Source organism: Capsella rubella, unplaced genomic scaffold, assembly GCF_000375325.1.
Source record: "Capsella rubella cultivar Monte Gargano unplaced genomic scaffold, Caprub1_0 scaffold_1, whole genome shotgun sequence".
Lineage (NCBI taxonomy): Eukaryota > Viridiplantae > Streptophyta > Magnoliopsida > Brassicales > Brassicaceae > Capsella > Capsella rubella.
The window spans coordinates 13,704,012-13,727,919 of NW_006238923.1; the positions used below are offsets into that span (position 1 = coordinate 13,704,012).

General features: G+C 34.3%; 1 protein-coding gene across 1 annotated transcript; it reads right to left on the reverse strand.

Annotated features, from left to right (window-relative positions):
* Positions 1–16,093: 16,093 nt before the first annotated feature.
* On the reverse strand, positions 16,094–19,509 carry LOC17897387 (nitrate reductase [NADH] 2). Its single transcript, XM_006306661.2, has 3 exons — positions 18,371–19,509; positions 17,978–18,118; positions 16,094–17,878 (listed from the first exon to the last, which is right to left on the reverse strand). The coding sequence occupies exons 1-3, from the start codon at positions 19,404–19,406 to the stop codon at positions 16,311–16,313; spliced, it is 2,745 nt and encodes a 914-aa protein (XP_006306723.1). The 5' UTR covers positions 19,407–19,509; the 3' UTR covers positions 16,094–16,310.
* Positions 19,510–23,908: the final 4,399 nt, after the last annotated feature.

Here is a 23,908-nt window from a genome sequence, read left to right on the forward strand (position 1 = left end):
AGAGAGAGAGAGAGAGAGTCCACAATAGAGGAAACAAATGTAATGTAAAAAATGTTTTGTTTGTAAAGGGAAAAATATGTAAAGAATATTGTGTTTGTAAAAACATATGTGGAGAGACTAAGTTTTAAAAAAAAAAATTAAAAAAAAAGAGAGAAAGAAGAACAATGGAAATGAGTTTGCAAAGTAGAGAGAACTTTTGTTTTATCTTCCCTCTCTTTAATTATGGTTATACTTTAAAAATATTGTAGCTAAAGAAAAAGAAATAAAAACTAATAGTTAGAGAAGTAAGAGATATAATAGTGAAAGATTAGAAAATGATGTCATGGTTAAAAACGGTGTTAAGAGAATTGGACATTCAGAAAAGATGCTAGAGTGCTAAATTCTCTTATTACTATGTGACCGATTAAATATACACCCAATACAATTTCTCTAGGGTTTCAAACTATTAATGTATGATGATAAGAGACAAAATAAAAAATTTAATAATGAAAAAAAATTGTACCTGTTTAAATTTTTTTTTGTTAAGATAATAGTGTAGCATAACACACACTATTATTATATTAAGGTAAAATTAGAAATTAAGGATAAAATTTTACAAAGTTGTCCATATATGCATTTTATGATCAAAACTGGTGACATATGCTTTTATATAATTAATCATATGGACAACTTTGTAAAATAGGGTTATATAATTAAAACCCTATTATATCCCTAATTTTTTTAAATCATTTTTTTGTTGATTTTTTTTTTGAAATCTTATAAAAGTTTTTAAATATTTCCTAAATGAATTTAATTTTTCTGTTTTTAATATTTTGTTAGGGATAAACATATAAGGCAAAATAATTATTTTTTTTAGTTATATAACTTGCCGCCATAGTTCTTCTTCACCAAAAATGTGCTTGCATAATTGTTTCCTAGCTCCTCCCAAATAAACTCAGAAGACAAAATTTGTTTTCTTCTTTACTCAACTTCAATTTATTTCTGTACCACACATCTCTTTTCAAAGAATTTAGCTTTGCTAGATGGAAACAAGCGTGCAAAAAATGGATTCATTTTTTGGATTGAAGGTAAAATTTTAGGTTTTAAGAAGATTAAAAAAAATCAATTTTCCATGTTTTATTATGAAATTATAAGAGGCCTTTGGTACTATTCTTATTTCAGTATTTTTTAGATTTTATTTTCTTTTATTAAATCATTTTTAAATTTTGTAGAACGTATTTTCTATTTTAAACAGAATATAAGAAAAAACGTAAGAATATGCATTCTAATAGATTTAGATCATGAGTAAATGGTAGAACATGTATTCTAAATTTTATAGAAGAAAGAAGAAATTATAGAATATGTATTCTAAATTTTGTAGCAATAAGTATTCTAAATTTTGTAGAACATAAATGACTTCTAACTTTTGTTAAACATGTAGAGTGTGCATAATGCATAATCTATATTTTATAGAATATGTACCGTCTATAGAAGACACATTCTAAATTTCATAATATGTATTCTAAAATTTCTAGATCAAATTTTATCCATCCAAAATGACAACAAAAACAACATATCGTAATTTTTTTTGGTATCCTCATGCCTTCATTATCATTTTCTGCTAATTGTTATTAACTTTTTTGACAATTTTGATTAAGTCTTTTAGAAAAGGTAGTTCAGTAAAATTTAGCATTTATTCATAGAATGCATATATGGACAAATTTGTAAAAATTTATCTTCTAAATCCAATTTTCCCTTATATTAATTCATAAAAAAAATGTGAATATGATATAAAATATAAACCAATTGAAAATATTTGTTACTGTATTTGACATTTGAGTTATCGGCCAAAATGCTTTGTGTGACCTTAGAATTAAATCAATTTGCCTCAAGTACTTTCCAGTAGCATTTATCAATTCATCATTGATATTTGTTAGGCAATATCCATAATACGCAATTCGAGTCTATTTTGAAGATTAGATGATTCCTACCTCCTTATCTCTTTATGTTCATCAACTTCATGCAAAAACATTTGCTATCACAGACCAATGCTATTTATAGTATTCACGATGCAGATGAATACATGATTTACTATGGAACAGTCCTCTAACAATCTTCCATTTGTTTTGCATTTTCAAGAAATATTTACACTAAGAATACCACGTTTTTGGCCTCCAGATGTGGGCATCTTTTACTTGAATCATGACATTAAAGAGCACGGAAACGTTGGCTCTCAATATTTTAAAGACCATATAATGGAGTTGCTTATAATGAATCTCAATTCTGCGAGAATCCCCATGTGCCACCGTTCTTATGCTGATTTCATGGAAAATGTATTAACGTATATATTATGTATATTGTAAAAGAGTGTGCCTTATAAGTTTTGTTAATAAGTCAATTCCTGTTTTTTCCACATCGGAAGATTTAGAGCATCTCCAATCAGAAACTTCAAATATTTCTTCAAAAATAAAATTTCCTCAAAATAAAGGAGAAACTTATGCTTCTTCAATTTTTTTATTTTATTTTTAACAATTGAGGCTCTGTTTCTCTTGAATATGGGGAATGTGCAGCATCTTCCCTTTTTCTTCTCTTAAAAGATCTTCTATCCCTCTCTTTTTCTTCTTTTAATTTTTTTGAAAATTTTCACTAATACAACTTCCTTGACCTAAGACATCAACTGAGTCAACGCTTCTGCATCTTGAAAATTTGAACTTTGATTCAGTTCCAATCCGCCTCCAAGGCCTTTGTGAATAATTCAGCCAACTGAACTTCTGTAGGGATATGATCGATTTGCACTTGCTTTCTTTCAACCAATTCTCTAACAAAGTGATGTCTCACATCAATATGCTTGGTCCTTAAATGTTGAATTGGATTCTTGGATAGATCAATAGCACTTTTTTTTATCACAATACACTTGAAGTATTTCTAAACATTCCATAATCCTCAAAAATTTGCTTCATCCATAGTAACTGAGTGCAACAACTTCCCAATGTAATATACTCAGATTCTGATGTAGATAATGATGCAGAGTTCTGTTTCTTGCTCAGCCAGGATATCAGGTTATTTCTAAGAAAGAAACACTCACCACTAGTACTTTTCTTGTCATCTCTACTTCCAACATAATCGCAATCGCAGTATCCCACCAAATTGCAGTTAGATCTCTTAGACATCCAAATTTCAAGATCCACAGTTCCTTTGATATACTTGATGCGACTGTTTTGGTTGACCTTAATATCTGGCACAAACTCCTACACTGAAGCATAGGTCTGGCCTACTTGCTGTAAGATACAGCAAACTTCCAATCATTCCTCGATAAAGCTTGATATCCATATCTATGTCGTTTTCATCTTTTGTCACTTTGACTGAAGAACTCATATAAGTATTGGCTTCCTTGCATCGATCAAGTTGAAACTTAGTTAAGAGCTGCTTGGCATACGTGCTCTGGCATATGAAAATACCTTAATCATTCAGAGTTATTTGTAGCCAAAGAAGTACTTCAGTTCACCAACCAAACTCAAATTATCTTGTCATTTCTTCCACAAACTTGTCAATAAGGTGCTATGATGTGCTTCCAAAAATAATATTGTAACGCCCCGACCACATCTCTCTAGTGGGCCCCATGTTCACCACCAGCCCATGGGCCTACCTCTCTTAATGGGCTTCAGGTCCTCTCACTAGGACCATGAGCCCATTAATATCTGACGGCCGGTTTGCTATGTCCGGGAGGCTTAAATTCTTATTTACCGACCCTCAAATCACCACATGATTTTTCCTTGTGTTTTGGCCTCACTCACACAGTTCCGACAACCACTTCCCGGAAGGTCACCCATCCTTTGACTATCCAGCATAAGCACGCGTAATAGTGTAGTTCTCTAATGACCCTTGACCAAAAAGATAAGTGCACTTTGGTGACATAGGTGGCCAAATCAATTCGTTTAAATCTCTCCGCAAACTGGGGTCTCACAATTCTCCCGCACTAACAAACCACAACGTCTTCTTTGCACACAATGATTGTCACCCCCTAACAGTGTGAGCCCACGACTCCACACTTGTCTGGGTTCGGCTCTGATACCACTCGTAACGCCCCGACCGTTACCTCTCCAGTGGGCCCCATGTTGACCACCAGCCCATGGGCCCACCTTTCTGAAAGGGTATCACGTCCTCTCACTAGGTCCATGAGCCCATCAATACCCAAAGATCGGTTTGCTACGTCTGGAAGGCTTAAATTCTTGTTTACCGACCCTACAAATCACCACATGATCGTTCCCTGTGTTTTGGCCTCACTCACACAGTTCCGACAACCACTTCCCAAAAGGTCACCCATCTTTTGACTACTACAGCATAAGCACGCTTAACTGTGGAGTTTTGTCAAGACCTTTAACCGAAAAGATAAGTGCATTTTCGTGACATAGGTGGTCAAATCAATTCATTTAAACCTCTCCTCAAACTGGGGTCTCACAAATATTATCCACGTAAATTTGCACCACCATGATATTCATCTAATGTGTCAAAACAAAGAGTGTTTTATCCACACTGCCTCTCGCATATCCCTTTTCTATCAGAAACCTAGTCAGCCTGTCATACCATGCTCTAGGAGCTTACTTGAGACCATGCAAGGCCCTCTTTAGCTTGTACACATGTTATGGATGATATGCATCTTTGAATCCTATTGGTTGCTCAACATACGCTTATTCTTGAAGAACCCCATTCAAGAATGCACTTCTTACATCCATCTAATACACCTTGAAATTCAATATACATGCCATCCCCAAAAAGAGTCTTATGGAGTCTTGCTACTGGAGCAAATGTTTCTTCAAAGTCAACCCCCTCAATTTGTGTGTCTCCATGTGCTACCAATCTTCCTTTATTTCGCACAACAACTCCTTTTTCATCTATCTTGTTCTTGAAGATCCATTTATTATCGATGATATTGGCCTTCTTAGGTCTTGGTTCAAGCTTCCACACATCATATCTTGAAAACTGTTGAAGTTCTTCTTCCATAGGCATAATCCAGGAATTATCACTAAGTGCCTCTTCATGATTCTTTGGCTCAACAAACGATACGAAACATTCAAAGTGCACATTTTCCCAGCTAGCAAAGTTTCCTTGCATATTCTTGAAATCGATCTTTACTCCTCTGGTTTTCATTCCAGCATTTAGATCCCCAATTATATTTATACTTGAATGATTTTTATGAACTTGTTGTGTCGCTTCCTGCTATTCTTCGCCAACTTGTTCAGATCTGACTCAGAATCCTTCTCTTTAGCTTCCTCAATTACTACCTTCTTCGCTTTGTTATTCACCTCTTCTGTATCACTTTCATCACCTTCTTTACTCCACTTGGTAAACGAATAGTCATCAAACACCACATTTACCGATTCAGTAATCGAAAAGCTCTTCTTGTTGTAGATCCTGAATAATGTACTACTTTCTGAATAACCCCAAAAAATTCCTTCATCACTCTTGGAATCAAACTTACTAAGATAATCCTTATCATTGAAGATATAGCACTTGCATCCAAAGATATGGAAGTAACTCAGATTAGGATTTTTTCCTTTCCAAAGCTCATATGGAGTCTTTGTTAAATCCTTCTTTACATAACCCGGTTTATGATGTAGCAAGCGGTATTCACTGCTTCTGCCCAAAATTTCATTGGTACTCTGTTTCCATGGATCATTGCACGAGCCATCTCCTGAAGAGTTTTGTTCTTCCTTTCCACAACCCCATTCTGGTGTGGTGTCCTTGGAGCTGAAAACTGATGAGAAATCCCATGATTTTCACAGAAGATCTTCATTGTCTCATTCTGGAACTCACCTCTGTGATCACTCCTAATTTTCTTTATACCTCCTCTTTCATTGATCAACTGAAGTGCCCAAATTCTAAAGCTTTCCATGGCGTCTGATTTTTCGCGAATAAACCTCACCCTAATGTTTTGGGAGTAATCGTCAACTAGCACAAATGCATACCTCTTCCCAGCAACACTCTCTGTTTGCATTGGCCCCATCAAATCAATGTAAAATAAATCAAGAATACCGCTTGACTGTATGTCAGGCACCTTCTTATGTTGTATCTTAACTTGCTTTCCTTGGTTACAGGGACCACACACCATCTTCTCTTCATCTTTCATTTTTGGCACTATGCGGACTATCTCTTTGTTGAAAAGTGTTGTCAAGTTCCTCATATTCATATGACGAAGTCACTGATGCCACAATTTTATATCATCTTTCACAGTCAAGCAAGCCTCAGAATGTTTCTTCAACATATAACAATTGTTCTCAGCTCTTACTCATCTTAGGACAATATATTCATCTTCATTGATTGCCTTGCAGTCAATTTTAGTGAAAAGTACAGTAAGGCCTTCATCACAAAATTGACTCACATTAAATCAAATTTGCTTTTAAACCTTGAACCATATAGACGTTCATAAGCTGAGCAAGATCAGTCTCCGCAGTCTTTCCTTTTTCATTAATTGCACCATGTCCCCCATCTCCAAACATCACATTTCCTCCTTTGATTTTCTTGAGATCTCGCTAGTTACTCCTTTTACCAGTCATATGTCGAGAACATCCACTATCAAAGTACCATGGACATGTATTCTCTACTTCTTCTGTTATAAGAGCCATGTTGCACTTCAACCCCATACCTAAATCACTTGTTGTCTGATGCTTCACCCTTGACTGATACAGGTCATATTTCTTTATCCAAAATTCGTAACGGTATCTTTTGTAGTGTCCAATCTTCCCAAAATAAAAGCAATTGAAAGTCTTTCTTTGTTCATTAGAATACTCAGTTTCCTGATTCACTCCTCCTAACACAAATCTGGTATATCCTGAATTAGCTACTCCTTGATCAGTGTACCCAAGTCCTTTGTGTGTCTTCTCAGTTCTCCCATAGCTGAGAATCTTGTCAAATTTTTTAGTTCCGGCAAAAATATGGATTTTCTCATGATGATGATCCAGTTCAGATTGTAGCTTTGCTGACTTATCTTTCAGCTTGCAGTTCTTTCTGTAGTACCTCAGACCTCTTAGACAGATTCAGCTTCTCTGTGATTAACACTAGATTTTCTTGCCTTATCACTTTCTCTTCTTTCAACTTCTGCTGCAGAGACTTTACTTGAGCAGTCAGATGAATCTTTTCTTGAAGTAAGGCTTGATTTTCTTGTGCAAGCTTAATCAATGTATCATCACTTCACTGTAACTTTTAACAAGATCCATGTCTTGTTCTCCTTGAGAATCTAATGTACCATCTTCATTAACATCTACGATATCCACTAGAGCAACAAAGTTGAAAATCTCTTCGTCGGAATCTCCATCAGAATTTTCTTCAACTCCAATCATGGATCTTTCTTTCGGATTTCTTGAACAACTTGCACAATCTTCTTCAGTATGTCCTATTCCGTTACACTTTGAGCATTTAGCCTCACGCTTCTTGATCGTAGGACATTCTCTGATGAAATGACCAAAGCCTTTGCATTCATGACATTGCATGTCTGACTTCTTAGTGCTTTTGGTTTCTTCAAGGTTTCTTTTTCTAGAGCCAACTCTTCTTGAGTTATGTCCTTGTTCTACATTTTTCAATGCCCGATCAAACCTTCTGACCAACAAGCTCACAGGATCATCTGGCTCTTCATCTTCGCATGATATAAGTGCAATACTTCTTGGTTTCTCAACACCTCCCAGCTCCATTTCATGTGCTTGTAACATGCCAACAACTTCACCAAAACTCAGACTGTCTATATTGGAAGAGACATTGAAGACAGTCTATGCCATGAACCGTGCTGGAAGACACCTAAGGAATTTCTTCACCCACTTCTTGAACAAGTGAGCTGAATTTATAACTGAAATCAGAGATTGATTTGTGTTCCTCCATCTTTAAGTTCTCAAACTTAGAATCTGACATGTCTTTTTTTGAACTCTGAACCTTGGTTGTTCCTTCAAAGTGAGTTTGAAAAATATCCCAGGCTTCCTTGGCAGTTTCATATCCTTGAATCAACTCGGAATGCTTCCTCCCAACACTACAATGTATGGCTGTTAGAGCTCTTAGATTGTACTTAGTCTTCTTCAACTCGTCATCAGTCCATAAACTCTCAAGCTTATTGACCATGACACTACACCATTTTCACTTCTGATCTTTGGCTCTTCCCACTTCTCCAACACCGAATTCCAAGCAAAAGCATCAATTCTTCGAATAATTGATTTTATCTATGACTTCCAAAAACCGTAGTTTCCATCATTTAGCACAACCTCAGAGTTGTTCACAAGTTTCTGATAGCTCTCCATAACGTCCACAGAATCACACTTGTAGTAACCTTAACAAGTGCCGCTATGATACCAATTGAAAACGCAGAGCTGTTAGTACATGAACTAATACAGGAATTAACAATGGGTTTTCTTCAAAACACTGCTTATTGAATGATAGCAAATCTTACAAGTTCTTTCTCATTGTAGATTTTCTATTCACTCAATCTTAAGTTCCTAGATCACAACTCGATCTAGAACTTCCCTCAAAAACCCTAAGCCCTCTTTAAGTTCTTAGCTCTCTTTCATAGAAGCTAAAACTTAATTGTTAGGAATTCTTCTCGTGATTGAGCTCAACTTTTTTCAAGTCTAAGCTCTCCTATTTATATGAATAGGGTATTTCCGCACACTAGGTCAAACCCCTAAACCATATCTTTAGGAATCCTTTACTTTCCTTTTTACTATTTAGGAAATTAACATTCTTCTTCTTGTTTCCTTTATCGCCATAAAGGACGTCTTCTAGACACTTCTCTTTGCTTCGTGTCTTCATATCACCGACCTTGGTTATTTTCTTCTCGTGCTCCTTTGCTTGTCTTTCATGCTTTGACTGCTGCTTCACTTCTTGTCTTACATTGATTCTGCTTCACAAACTTTGTCAAGTCTTTATCCATTCGTTCTGATGTATTTCTTGAAGTCGTTCTCCTCTGATACATGATCTATGTTACTCTTGTATCTTCATCGAGTTTCGGGTGCAGGTATTTTGCCTACCCCTAAACCCAATAGAAACTTTGATCAAATAATGACACATAACATAGGGTCTCATTCACAACGTTAGGTAGTAAGGTGGGCTTTTAAACAAACATTGGATATACCAATATTGAAATGGGTCGTTAATGGTTGGGTAATGGTGATGGACTATTGACCTACTACTTTTCATTTGGTTTACGTATAACACATCTTTCTTTTGCATGAAGCGTACGGATAACACATATTCTCACTATTTCAATAGTTATTAATATTATCACTCTAGGTTTCAACAAACATATATGTTACATCAAATATGTAATAATTATTTTTGGTGATAAACACCTATTTTAAATACTATACACATACTACTAATCATATTTAGAGTTTATAAATTTCCTTGTGATCCTACTGATTTTACACAATAATTAACATGGCAGCTCGAAAGAGGTGAATAGCTGTTAAAGGTTTGGATTATGTATAAGTAAGTCATTATGTCAATTAGATAAAGAAGCTTTACAATAATTTTATAATAACATGTAGTAAAAATAATAATAATAATGTAACGAAAAGGTGAATATAATTGTAGACAGGACAAAAGAGAGTTGATTCATATCTTTTCTTTTGACCCAAAAAAGAATAATAATCAGTTCTTTCTCTTCTTTCTCTATCAACCTTCTGAAGTGAACTTTGTTGCGTCATTTCCAAGACTTTTCTCATGCTATAAAATACTAACACAATTACACAAAGCTTTAAATATGTACACATTAAAATGTAAAAAAGTGAGGAGCTTTTGTGAAGCCAACCATTTCTTCAAAATATCTTACGCAGAGTAGTGAAGTCTCAAAAACGATAACCTTCTTTCCACTTTCAAAAAAAAAAAAAAAATAGATAGCATTTTACAGTTGACTTAAAAATATACAGAATAATCTGATTGTACCTTAAAATTTTATTCTAGTATTTTTTTAAAAACATGTCAACATTTATAAAAGTCGACTATGTATAAGAAATCAATTAATCAAATATATGAGTCGATTGTAAAATAAGTTTAATAAGAAATAAATTTATATAAAAATAAATATCTATCAATAGTTCAAAAAAACCAATCTTATATATTAATAAATTCATATAAAATGAAGGAATTCTACCATGAATGAATTAGCCTACAGCAAAAAAATTTACAAATAATAAACCAGAAAAAAAAAGTAAAATCAACAATGTTATATATATCAACCGGCTAAAATATAAGTCAATTATTTTAAAATAATTTGATAGATAGAAAATTAAATCTTAAATGAAAACTAATTTGATAGTTTGAAACATTGACCTTATTAATAAATAATAATTAACATATTGTATACTATTAATATAAGTGGTTATATTACTAGTTTACTCTATATATATCAAATAATTAAAAGCATAGTTTTCTTTTAAATTTTAATTTGTGGAGATAAAATAATTTTATAACGTAAAGGTATATGTAATCATCTCAGATTCTTATATCAGTGGAGAAAGAACACAAAAAAAAGTACTTAACGACTTTGAAGTATAATAGACTAATTAAGATAATCAAAATGATCAATATAATGCGTCAGGGGATCTAACAACACATTAAAAGTTAAAACGCATATTTTAATTAGGAGCCTATGATTTTGAGCCATTTGACAGAAGTGACAAGTCAAACCAATATGTACGAAAAAACAAATTGCTAATACAAACAAAAAAAATGTAAATATATTGGGATCCAATACTAACTATGTAAAAAAAAAAATGTGAATACAAATAAATTGCTAACACAAAAGACTAATAATTTATCTTTTAAATAGAGTTGCCGGTTAGAAAAGTATAAGTAGCTAGGTATAATTAGTTCTATTTATTCTATTATGGAATCCATTGTTTTTCATGTATCGAATACATAATAAATTATAATTTATAGTTAACATTTGTTACTACTTCTATTCGTGTAAGAGTATTATTTTGACATTATTTAACAAAAACAATAAAAATTGTGTAAAAGTTTATTAGTTATATACTTTATATATATATATATATATATATATGTTTCGATCCGATGTCTTTGGAACCGTGTTGCAATTATTTCCACACTAGAAATCATATTTCTTTGAATTATTGATGAATCCCACCAACAAATATGTTACTATTAATACTCCATATATTTTATTTATAGTAATATTTACGTTTTTGTATACATAAATTATGATAAAATGTATTTTATCAATAAAATAAAATGAATTCAATCAATAAGAAAATATAATATAAATTATGATTGGTCGAAAAATTTTATAAACATTTAATATTTTTATAGAAACTTGCAAACATCATTTTAATTAAAAACAATTTGCTAACAAACATCACTTGAAATAAAATGGAACGAGTGCTAACAAATGACATTTTTTTTTTGGTCACATAATAAATGAAAAATGACATTATATATCATTAGAAATACTTGTTTAACTTAATGCATATTTGTGTGAAAATAGAAAGGCCCTAAATATACGGAAGAATGCAAAGAGTTTCTGTGTTTTTGCAACCCATTATAATTTAATTATGCTGTCCATATTCTATGTTACGTCATATTTTTATTTTTGTCCTTCTCTTTACAGATCGATCGAAAAGTAGACAAAACAAAAAAGAAGAGATTTGTTGAAAATGATTGAATATATGGAAATTGAAAGAAAAATCAAAATTGAGCTTTAACTAACTCCACAAGTCTCTTGCGCCATTACAGCTGCCCAATAAACTTTATGACTCAATATAAGTACATTTATTAGAATACAAATCATGTTTCTCTATACGTTAATTAGTTCTTCCCTTATTATCGAAAAATTAGTTCACCGTCCACTTTTGTACAATTTGTGTTCTCTTTGTGTAATTAGATCTAATCGTGTCGTACTTGAATACATCCAAGTGTTTTGTTCATACGGATGAATCATCAATGAAACAAATAAAAAAAACTTCATAAATACCACTTAAAGGAATATTTTTTTTCCAAAAATACCATTATAAAGTTTATTTTCTAAAAATACAAATACTAAAAGTACCACAAAATTAAAACTTAAATTTTTATCATCCAAAATTAATTTTTAAATCCTAAATACAAAACCCTACTCCTAAAACCTATACCCCAAATGTAATCAACCTAAACATACAAAAATATAATTTTTCATCTTTAAAATTCAAATTTTTATTTTAAAGATATTTTAGAAAGATATAAAAAAATTTAGTATTGTTGGAAGAAATAAAAAATTGTAATATTTTTGGAAGAAAAAAAACTTAAATTATGGTATCCTAGAATATTTTTCATATAAAAAGGTGTTTTGAGATATTTTGTTACCTTTAGACTTTAGTTATATTAATTTCAAAATGGTCATTTCGTTGAAACGTTTGTGTAAATGATATATTTAAGACTAAAGTCAATCCATGTTATTTTCAGTTGGAAACAAAAGATATTTCAGAGAAATAATATGCAATATTTTTTTTTTATAAATCAAATATTGTTTGTATACATTATCTTAATATATGTGTTGAATAGGACACAATAAAATAAGTGACAAGTTGTATTCGTTTTGATCTGTATTATTCGACGAAGACAAAAATAAAAATGTTCAATTCATACAACTATTATATATTTAGGGGTCTCTTCAAAATTTATAAACAAAAGAAGTCACGGCCTTTCCAAACACCAAGCAGTAGATGAGACGCGGCGGGTCCGACATAGAGGTGGGTACGACCCGGTAAATTCGGGCGGGTTTGGCTCGCCATAACGGGTTAGGCCGTGTGACCTTGCGACGCGGAGCCAGACAAGCTACTAAGTTCGGGAGCATGTTGGGTCCACGCGGCTATAACGAACACGTGGTCACGTGATTTACTTTTGCATGGTTATGGCATGTGGCGGCCACGACCAAATTTGGTTTTACTGTTTTCATAAATTTTAAAAAACGTTTGGGTCTCTTTTGTTCCACTAGTTTTCTCAACTTTGGCAACTAGAAGTAGAAACTATATATTAATATTTATTTTTAAAAGTTTTAATGGGATTCTTATGAAAATTATCGTTTTTAGGACACATTTTAAAAACATAGTAACTTTATTAAAATTTATAGATTAATGGTTTATTTTTAAAATTATCGATTTTTCTGCTAAAATACATACTTTATAATAAATATTAAAACCCAACAAACAAATAGAATCGACTAGATACAAACATAACAAAAAAATAAACGCTTAATCACATTTTTGTAACTTTAAAAATAGCAAATTCGTAAATTTTTAAAAAAATAGTAAACCTATAAAAAAAATTATAAAACTATAATCAATTCAATTTTAATTCTAGGTTTAGAGTCGCTACCTGAAAATTTCTTTGTATTTTTAAACAGTGGAAAGTCTTTTTATTTGAGGATAAAGTTCATGGATTGAGTTACTATAAAATTTAACGTATGAGATATTTTGATATTTAGGACTAGGAAATTAGGAATGCATGGATGGAGCAACATCAACGTGGTAACGTAAAGTTGCACTACTTCAATGGTCCAGTTTTGTCGCCTATACATTATATGGTATAAGCTTTACCCTTCATTTGATATCATATTGGATGAAATTTTATACCAATTATCTAGTTTTGTTGGCTATATTCTTTATTTTGTATAAAAATTAACATTTATAAATCCTTTGTTTTAAGAAAAAAATTTAATATTTATACCCCAAAAAAAAATTATGCCTACAAAATATTTGTTCAATGAATTTGAATTTTTCTATATATAGTTGAGATATATATTGGAAACTATGTTAAAACTTAGGGTTAACTAGTTTTATTTAGGAGGAACACTAAGAATTATGAATAACCTATTTAATTATCTTTGGTAAATTCAAAATATCATGCCAAATTTGTGCTTTTTGTTTCTTACCGTCATATTTAATTTTATCAACTTGAATACATTGTTGTTATCTATGAGCCTTTCATATAAAATCTGAAAAAATATTTTATAATAAATAAGATAATCATATAAGTAAAAAATACACGTTATTTTCTTTTTCTTTGGGTTAAAAAGACAAATTTATAGATATCGAATATATATACAACCTTAATACATGTTTCTTTTTGTAATTACAACCTATATATACAGAGCAATTACATGTTTCTTTTTGTAAGTAAACCTTAATAACTTTACTAACATATTATTATATGTTATCTTTGTTGTTCTCCTCAATCACATATTTGTGCGATTTTTCATTAAAATAAAAATAATACAGTTGTATGTTATACAGACGAGTGTTATACTATTTGATATATTGTTAGTTGAATTTTAGAAAAAAAGACTATTTGAGTTCTGTCGAATCTCGGTTCGACGAAGGCTTCTTCTAGTTTAAAATATGCAAATACAACAACTCGTACGTCTTGTTTTATAATATTTGTTTGGTTACTTTGCATATTGAATCACAGTAGATCGACCAATAAGTGAAGTTCCCTTCTCTCGTTACCAACAAAAGATTCACGATTCCTAACTTGTTTAATCGATTAATCTTACCTGAAAACGAAAGGTCATAATCATTTATAACTTTATTCTTATGCTGATGTAACGAAATTAAATCAATCAGAAACCAAAAAATGCTCAGGTGATGTATATTATTTAACACCCTATACGATTTAATGCGACGACCATAAAATTTGTAGAAGACTACTATATATTAACAAGAAGGATTGTGAATTTACTATTTTATATAATTATAAAAAGATTGATTTGAAATATTCTTACTGTCCTATGGCTATTTTTTTTTCAAAAGTTAGGGATTAAACGTATAATTAATTACGAGCATCATCTTTTTTAGATTGGGTGTTTACGAATTTTGCCATTTTGAATAATAACTTTTAAATTTACCATTATCTTTTATAAAAAAGCACAATTTAACCCATGATGATAGGGTTGATTATTAAGTATGTATTTTTTTTTGTAGAATATAGTATTTATTATTAAGTATGTATTTTATGGAAAAAAATCTCAAATATTTAGTTTTTGAAGTTGTAAAAATGACATATTTCAAAGAAAATTTTGAAAATTTGCAAAATTAAAAAATGGTGAGCCAGAAACGGCAACATCTATAATAACCCCATTATACATAGTTTATGTCAAATTCAATTGTCTTATTTAACTTTGAATCCAGACTATTTAAGTTTGGTAAAGGGGCAAATCGTTTCTTCAATTTCCTAGTAAAATATTTTCTCTCCTGAGTTTAGGGGAGTTATTAGTTCCTTAAGATGTGGGGTTTAATTATTCTAATACCAATTGTATGTAAAATGAATTTTTAATATCATCAGTTTTATATATTCAGGTTTAGAAAGAAATTACTAATTAACTATAATTATATATAGATAAAGAATTAAAAAGTTCTCCAGTTCATGTGCATCACTATTTAAGTTAATGGAACATAATAATAGACTAGTTCTACACTAGATCCTTCAGAATTTGAGATATCCAATATTATTTAATTTTTAAATTTTAAAACTTATATTGAATATTTTGGGTCATATAATATAATAAAAACATGAGATGCATTATTAATCCATTAGCATAATTTTTTTTTTCTATTTTGTTGGTAGAATTCCAAGCTTCCATTATTTAAAATGTGTCACTCTATAAATACGTAGATCTTGTTACACTCTTTTGGGTCCTGTCATGGAAGAGTTTGGGTGCTAGAAACATACTATAAATAGTTGATCACATTGATATACCTATAAGTTCAACTAATCACCCAAAAATGAAGAATCTTTCAAATTTTCAAGTTCAACCAATTGGAAGAGATTACCTAGCTAATGTCTTCTTGCTTAATAAAAACAAATCCAAAAAGTATATTCACTCCCCCTAATCTTTCATATCATATATGTGGTGAAGACTAAACTAGGAACTAATGGACGAGTTTGGTTTCAACTTGCACAAATAGGAAAATACTCATCTTTGGCTTTATTCTCTTTGAAATTGACAATTGGTGATTTTTGTACCTTACTGTCTAATAGCTGTAGAAATTTTAATTTTCTTTTAACGACAAAGACATATGAGAAAATATTGATTCTCATTTTTTAGTAGTGAACGCAGAATATTCGAGGAACAATAACCACAAAATTATGAAATATTATTTTTGGTCTATTATTGTGGAAAAAAATATATTGATTGTGAATACAACGGACAAATTATATTTCCCCAATTGAAAACTTAAAAAGAACCAACATTTTTGTATATACAAAACAAATCTATCAAATACTTATTTAGACTCTATTATAACACCTTCACTTTTTGACCACCTAACGTTTTGACCTTTTGACATTTCTTGGCTTTTAGATTAGAATATCAAGAAATCCTCCTTGATGTTATATTGCATCTTCTCCAAGTTTGGCTGAACCGCAAACTGAATCATCGGTGGTGGACCACAAGCCATGGCAAGGGATGAGCCATCTGATCCATCAGGGATATGCTCTCGCATAATCGCCTCGGAAATGAACCCGGTACTGTATGCCCAACCTTCATTAGCTTGCTCCACTACATACCAAACCTTTAACCGGTCCGGATACATTTCTGCCCAACCATCCAATTCCTCCCTAAGGAGAATATCTTCCTCGGTCCGGTTAGCATAAATGACATACATCTCAGTCTCATCCTCTGGATCCTTCAGAATGGCTTGGATAATTTGGTATATTGGGGTTATACCGGTTCCTCCTGCCAACATTGCCAATTTATCAGCAAACTTCGGTTTACCGTGAACCGTGAAGCTACCGTTGCCTAGATACTCAACATGACCTAATGGCCCTTTGATCTCCAGAGTTGACCCTATAGGTAATGAGTCTAAGTACTGAGACATAAGCCCGCCATTGGGGAATCTTGGGTGGACACCACCAAAGTAAATCTTGACCACAAGTTCGAAGTAGCCAACCACATCAACGGTGCTGCTTGGTGTGTAAGCCCTGAGGCAAAGCTTGTCATTGATGGTGGCGCAGAGGAAAACGTGCTTACCAACCGGTAAACCTAGAACCATGTCCTCAACCGGCAAAGCAAACCGGAATTTACGAACATCATGAGAAAGGGAAATCTTTTCGACGAGTTGAACCGGGACTTTAGCCCGGGGGTTGACCAAAGCAAGGTTCCTAACCGGAGCAGCCTCTCCAATGGGAGCCAACAACGAGAACACCGCGGACGAACCATGAACTGAGTTGTTAGGCGACGAAGAGTCAGAGGAATAGCCAGTGGTAATGAGCTCTCCAATACGGTAGTCCTCAAGCATCTTCTTGGCTTTATCAGAGTGAATGGCCTCAAACTCCTCAGTACAATCCGTACCAGCATTGATCAAGATCGAATCCGAACCACCGGGGTGGTCATTAAGGAAGCGGGTACAATCATAGATATGTCCATGAACAATGATCCAGCAAGAATCAGCAGAATTATGCTTCTTGACCTCGGACATCGAGTACATCTTCGCAGTTGTGTTCATAAACGGAGTCGAAACAGATTTCTTGAGAGTAGGAGGCGCGTCCGCGGATTTCTCAAGATGACGTTCCTTAGCCATCCATCCACCAGACTCATTACCAGGAAGCGTTGGATGCTCAAACACAATACCAATCTCACCCTTGTGAGGCTTGCAAACATTGGTCTTGACTCTAAACCAACAGTTATTCATCATCCCCATGAGATTCCATATCATTTTCTCGGGCTGTGTGTTGAGAGTCTCGTCCCATGCACGGACAGCTATCTCTTTGGCACTAAGCAAGTCCAAAACCTCAACCTCGAGTGACCAGAAACACCAACACCAGAACTTCCCATACTTGTTCGGTTTCTCTTGATGGTCAAGTGCACACACGTTCCATGTCTCTCCACCATCTACTGTCACCTCTACACGGGTCACTTTCTTTCCACCTCCTGTTTTGTATAAACAAATTTATATTTGTTATTATAAAATTTTCCCATTAGTAAACATATTTATTATATATTTACACATTTTAAAAGAAAAAAAAGTACCGGAATATGCGTAACCCTTTAAAGTATAAGGTCTTTGAGTGGTGAAAGCGTTGATGGGAAGAATCTCCTCGTGACAAGGCGTCGTAATCACGGAGTTTATGTTCAGCTCGTTGATTATGTACTCTGGCTTATACCACCAGCCTAAAACAACCATTAAATTTATGTTTAATTAGCAAAAAAAAATATTATAGAAATTACAGAAGCTGACATCATCTACCAACATTAGTTTTCATTTCTTTAATATGATTTTTGTTTTTTTGTTTTTCTCCTATAGGTTCGGAAACTTAAACATGTTGATTAGTTCATTGCTATAAAAGCTAACTATTGAATATATTTAAGATTGTATAGATTATTATTAATATTTTTGAAGCAAATATAAACTTTTGTGTTTACCTTCTTCATCGGCGAGTTCGGCGTCTACTAGAGAAGGTAGAACTCTGTTGTCCTTAAAATGGTAGAAGTTGTCGGATTCTTGAGTTGTGACAATGATCCTTTTCAACCATTTAACCATCCGGCCACCGATGAAACCCGGGATTATCATCCGAACGGGAAACCCGTGGTCTGGTGTTAGATACTCTCCGTTTTGCATATAAGCCAAGATGATATCTCTTGATGGATCCATGGCATACTCTTTCTTGATGCTGGTTCCGTATTTGGAACCGCTAGTTCCAGCACCACCTGGGAGATCCTCAGACCCTTCAAAGCAGACGTTGAGCGCGCCGCCTTTCCGGCTAAAGATCCCGCAGCGACGCAATACGTCGCAGAGAGGGACACCGCGCCACACGGAAGTGGAAACTCCAGCGGATCCCCAGTTAAATCCCTTTGACTTCTTCACCATGTTTTGTTCCTTACGGCGGTTCCCCGCGCAAACTAGCGTCGCGGCGAACTCGCGGTAAGCGAACTCCGAGACGAGCTGGTCCATGGTGAATTTCATGGGCCGTTTGACATATCCGGTAACCTCGACCGTCCATTCAGCCCATTGGGCCTTAGGGACATGGCCGTGGTTGCGGACGTAATGCAACGGGACAGGGGTGATGAACCCGTGATGCATTAAACGGTTAAGAGGCGCCTCGGAGTTAAAAGGATGTTTCCCTGTGAGACGGACCATGGAAGGGTTACGTTCGATCCAGCTATCAGCCGTGAATTCATCTCTCGGATCCAAAACCGACGGCTCAAGCTCGCTGTTGGATTTGCGTATCATCTCCTTGTAGTACACGGCGTTGCTGTTGTGCGTCTCGTTCTCGTCGTCGCTCGAGACGTCTTCGTCATCGTCATGAACAGTCGCTGGCTTCAAGAACTTGGTGGTTTGGTTTTGGTTTGCCTTGGGGGTATCAGAACGGCCTGGAACAGGAGGTTTGTACGAACGGACGACGCCGTTTAAACCTGGCTCGAGCCGAGTGTATTGGCGATTATCTACGGAGGCGGCCATGTTGGAAAGGGAAAAGGTATGATTGTGAATAATGTAGAGAAACTAGTTAAGCCTTTTCTCTCTCTCTCTTGTGAGTGAGATTGAGATCTGAGGACGAAAATGCATCGTTGGTGGAGATGAAGTTATATAGGAGAGAGCCTACTAGTGGTATGCCTTTTGGGAAGTATCCTGCCGAATCACACGTATGGGGACCATTTGTGACTTTTAAATTATGTATTTTCTCATTACTTTTTTCTTATGACTTGACTTAATTAAATAAACCATCCATTTGTTTGATATTGACTAAAATAATAGATTCGTTTTAATTAGAAGTAGTTTTGTGAAAACTGCGAACATATACCAATCCAAGCATGTAGATTCGCCCTCTTTTTTTTTTTGGGTCAAATAACGAAACTTTCAATTAAATATGAGTTTGGTAATTGAAACTGAAGTTGCGGAACCTACAAAACATTGGGACACCGAAATCCGAAGATTACAAAATACTATGCTTTAGTTTAAGTCTTAAAGATTTTTCAACACTACTTCTATATGTTTATGAATTATGAATATCGTATAAACAAACATTGTGTAAAAAAACACATTAATTTTATTGTTACAAGAAAGAACTAAGCCGATACCCACACATAAAGTGCATGTCCGGCATACAAGTTAAGCAAGTGAAGCAATGGATTAGATATAAAAAGTTCTACAATTTTTTTAGTAAAAGATATGTTTAATTTTAATATATGAAGGGCTTTAGAAAAGAAAAATTTATTCTTGGCTACATGAAATATACGCCAACACATAGTTACACATGCAAACAATATAATTATCCGGTTAATTATATGAGTTATTACCGTTGCATAAGAACATGCATGAATAATTATAAGTTATGTGTACAACACCATAACCATCTATTTCTGGTAATTTTTTCGTCCGAATGTTGACCGGCGTTGATCAACCAAAAATTCAAAAAAAAAACATTTTTTCAGTTTCTTCAACAAAATATTTCCTCTGCACTTATCACGTATGTAAGCAATTTGATTTTCTTACATGTGCAAATCATAGTTTTTGAGGTTATATGTTAGATTTTCTTTTGATATTTTTTGGGTGTCTTCCCTTTTGTCTTTGTCAAATTACTAAAAGAGAAGTTGCAAATACTTGAATCATGTTTCCTTAAAGTCTAAACTAAAACTATGAGAGAAATGAAAAATATTTGGGTTTACTTCTAGAGGTGAATCTTGTTATTCACTTTTAATGGGTTTTAAATGACATACATTTATTATTATGTGTATTTTTTTTCCAACAGAAAATAATTAGGTATTAAATGTCCAAATAAAAATTATATGGAGTTTTTCAAAGCAATTTTCCTCTTTTTACTAGATTAACCAATAAAATAGAGTAATATGTCACATAATACCATATTTAAAAATAAATTTAAAAAATAAAACAGATTCAGGAATTTTTTTTGTATAATTTTTAAATAAACAAGGGTTAAATATCAGTTTAGATTTAGATTTTACAATTAAACGTGGTTATATAGTAAGTTTTATCAATAATCATAATAGTTTAGATTCAAAAATTTATAAAAATTATATACTGGTTTGGGTCTACAAAGGAAGATTATGGTTTATATTTTACAATTAAAAAAAATTATATGTTGGTTCGGGTTTATAAAGGAGGATTAGGATTTAGTTTTTATATTTTTTAAAAAGTTATATATTGGTTTGGGTTTATAAAAAAATGGGTTTTGATTTTACTACTAAAACAAAATTATATATTGGTTTGGGTTTATAAAAGAGTAATTAGAGTTTAAGATTGTACAATCAAACGGGAGTATATGTCGGCTAGGCTTTATAAAAGAGTGGTTATATAAATTTATACATATTTTGTTTTCATTATATGTTTGTTTTTCTGATTTTAATTTTGATCTATTTTAATATAGAGTATGACATGATATACTAGTCTATTTTTATTGGTTAAGCTAATGGAGGTGAATAAGGGAGTTCATCCCTTGGGGTTATTAGATGTTCAAATTTCATATCCAAATGTTACAGATTGTGCGTATTTCATAGTTCACGTTCCAGACGTTAGTAAACGGTAGCAGATGCTGACTCAGATATAAAGAATGCAAAAGAACCTTACCTTTTACCGGTATAGATGAACTGTAAATCCCTGAAGCCACCTCTTCTTGTGGGCCCCATGTTGACACACATCCTATGGGTCCACCTCTCTTAATGCACCTCACGTTCCCTCACTAGGCCATGAGCCGATCCATATACGACGGTCAATTTGCTATATCTAGGAGATTTAAAAGATTTATTTACCGACCCTACAAATAAGCACATGATATTTTCTTATGTTTTGGCCACACTCACACAGTACCAACAACTACATCCCGAAAGGTCACCCATCTTTTGACTACTCCAACATAAGCACACTTAACTGTGGAATTCTTTTAGGACCCTTGAACGGAAATATAAGTGTTTTTTTTATAAAGTGCACTTATCTTTATAAAGTGCACTTATCCATGTAACTAATTAGTGACAAAAGTTGCCAAATAGATTCATTTAAACCTCTCCACAAACCGGGGTCTCACATTTAGGAAAGAAAAAGAAAAGAGAAAGAAGGAAGAGAAAGTGAACTAGAAAGAAATTTGTGTGTGAGTTTCTAAAAATGGAAAGCTACGATTTTGGACTGTTTCATTTTTGGAAAGATTTGGTATGGTGTTTGGAATTAGAGATAGCCGATTTTCCTCAATTAGATATAGCCGATTTTCCATACTACTTTCATTGTTGTCTATAGCCTCATTGAGGAAAATCGGCTATCTCTAATTGGAAGAGTCACCAACCCCTTTGTCCAACGAGCTAAAGCCATCGTAGACTTCATGCCTCAGTATTGCAGCCTTGAAGCCAAGGTCAGAGGAAGAGAACTGGGTCCGAATCTTTTCCAGTTTTTCTTTGACTCTGAGGAAGATCTCCACTCTGTTCTCCAGAAATCCCCTTTTCACTTTAAAGACTGGATGCTCATCTTACAGCTATGGGAACTGACGGTCTCATATAACTTCCCTTCCCAAATATAATTTTGGGTTAAAATCGTGGGTATTCCAACCCATTTCCGGACACTTCAAGCCATCGAGGCTATCAGAAGTGCCTTAGGACCACTCTCAGAAAGCGATGTACCACATGCTCGAGTTCGAGTTCAAATAAACGACCTCCTTCCTCTGGAAACCTCCCTCGAAGTCCAACTCCCACAAGGCCAACTAAAGACAGTGGAGCTAGAGTATGAGAAACTCAGAAACCACTGCTTCCGCTGTCTCTCCCTCTCCCACTCGGAAAAAAGAACTGTCCCCACTTCTCTCCTGAAGGTCAAAGATCTCGCCCGACATTGGGTATTAATCAACGGAAAGCCCTCCTCCGTCTGGACTCTAAGAAACAACATCAAGAGGACTAAAAGCGCAGCCGTTCTGATGATAGGGACCCACAGCCCACAAAGAAACATTCATCGTCTACCTCCTGTTTGCTTAACTTCTCCCGTAATCTCTACGGCGATTCGCGGCCTCTGCCCGGTAACCATTGTTCACCTGCACGCAGCTTCTCGCCGAACCATCATCTCTATCACCACTTGGCAAAGGACATAATCTGACCCTCAGCCCACAGCAGGCTCCTCCCCTCCCACCGCCGTGAGGAGCCTGTTCCCACCACATCTCTGACCCGGGCTCTGTCTCCCGTTCGAACCCATAGGTAAACCTCTCCCCAGAGAGGACCTCTCTAAATCTGTCAACCAGGAACGTTCCTCAGGCTCTCACACTCCTCCTATTTAACCACCTAGAGAACCCATTACTGACGTGGCTGGTCCATCCTCCTCTATCAGGGAGCGTAGACTAGCTCTGGAATGACTCTCTCTCACCACCGTTTGAATGCCTCTCTCTTGCTCCGAATGTGGCTTCCACTCGGTCTGACCGCAGTCTAGGATCCAGTAGACTCCAAGAAGTCAAAATCCAATACCTGAAGCCTAACTGTCTCGATCGTACCTTCATTTCCCCGAACTGGTCCCCAATTTAACCCTCCAACCTGCAACCACCAAAGCAATCTAGCAAGAGAAAGTTGGCTAAATCAATGGTTACACCTCCTATTCTCAAAAGCCCTGTCCGCGTGACTAACATGAGAAATAAGAAGTTGAGTTGGGGAAAGCTTCTCCCAGGAAATCTGCCTCTGGCCAAGGACCTTCGAACCTTCATCCACCAAGAAAAATTCCTTCACAGAAGGCCCTAATCAGCAAGAAGAAGGATCTTCTGATTTCGTCTCCTCCTCTTCCTTAACGGCGCTCAGCTGGAACTGTCAAGGGTTGAGCAACACCTTGACAGTTCCTAGACTCCAAGAGATATCCAAATCTATTTCCCCGGACATTTTGTTTCTGTCGGAAACAAAAAAATCTGACGACTCCCTCTCCCAGAAGCTTGATTGGTTGAATTATCTCCATCGTTTCAGTGTTCCTCCCCAAGGGCTCAGTGGTGGTTTTGC

What these genes read in the sequence shown, in the direction of transcription:
- LOC17897387 (XM_006306661.2), bottom strand. Translation starts at nt 19,406, where the DNA reads ATGGCCGCCTCCGTAGATAATCGCCAATACACTCGGCTCGAGCCAGGT. An exon ending in CGAACTCGCCGATGAAGAAG is followed by an intron (nt 18,119 to 18,370) that starts GTAAACACAAAA and finishes TGGTTGTTTTAG; the next exon opens with GCTGGTGGTATAAGCCAGAG. An exon ending in AAAGGGTTACGCATATTCCG is followed by an intron (nt 17,879 to 17,977) that starts GTACTTTTTTTT and finishes TATACAAAACAG; the next exon opens with GAGGTGGAAAGAAAGTGACC.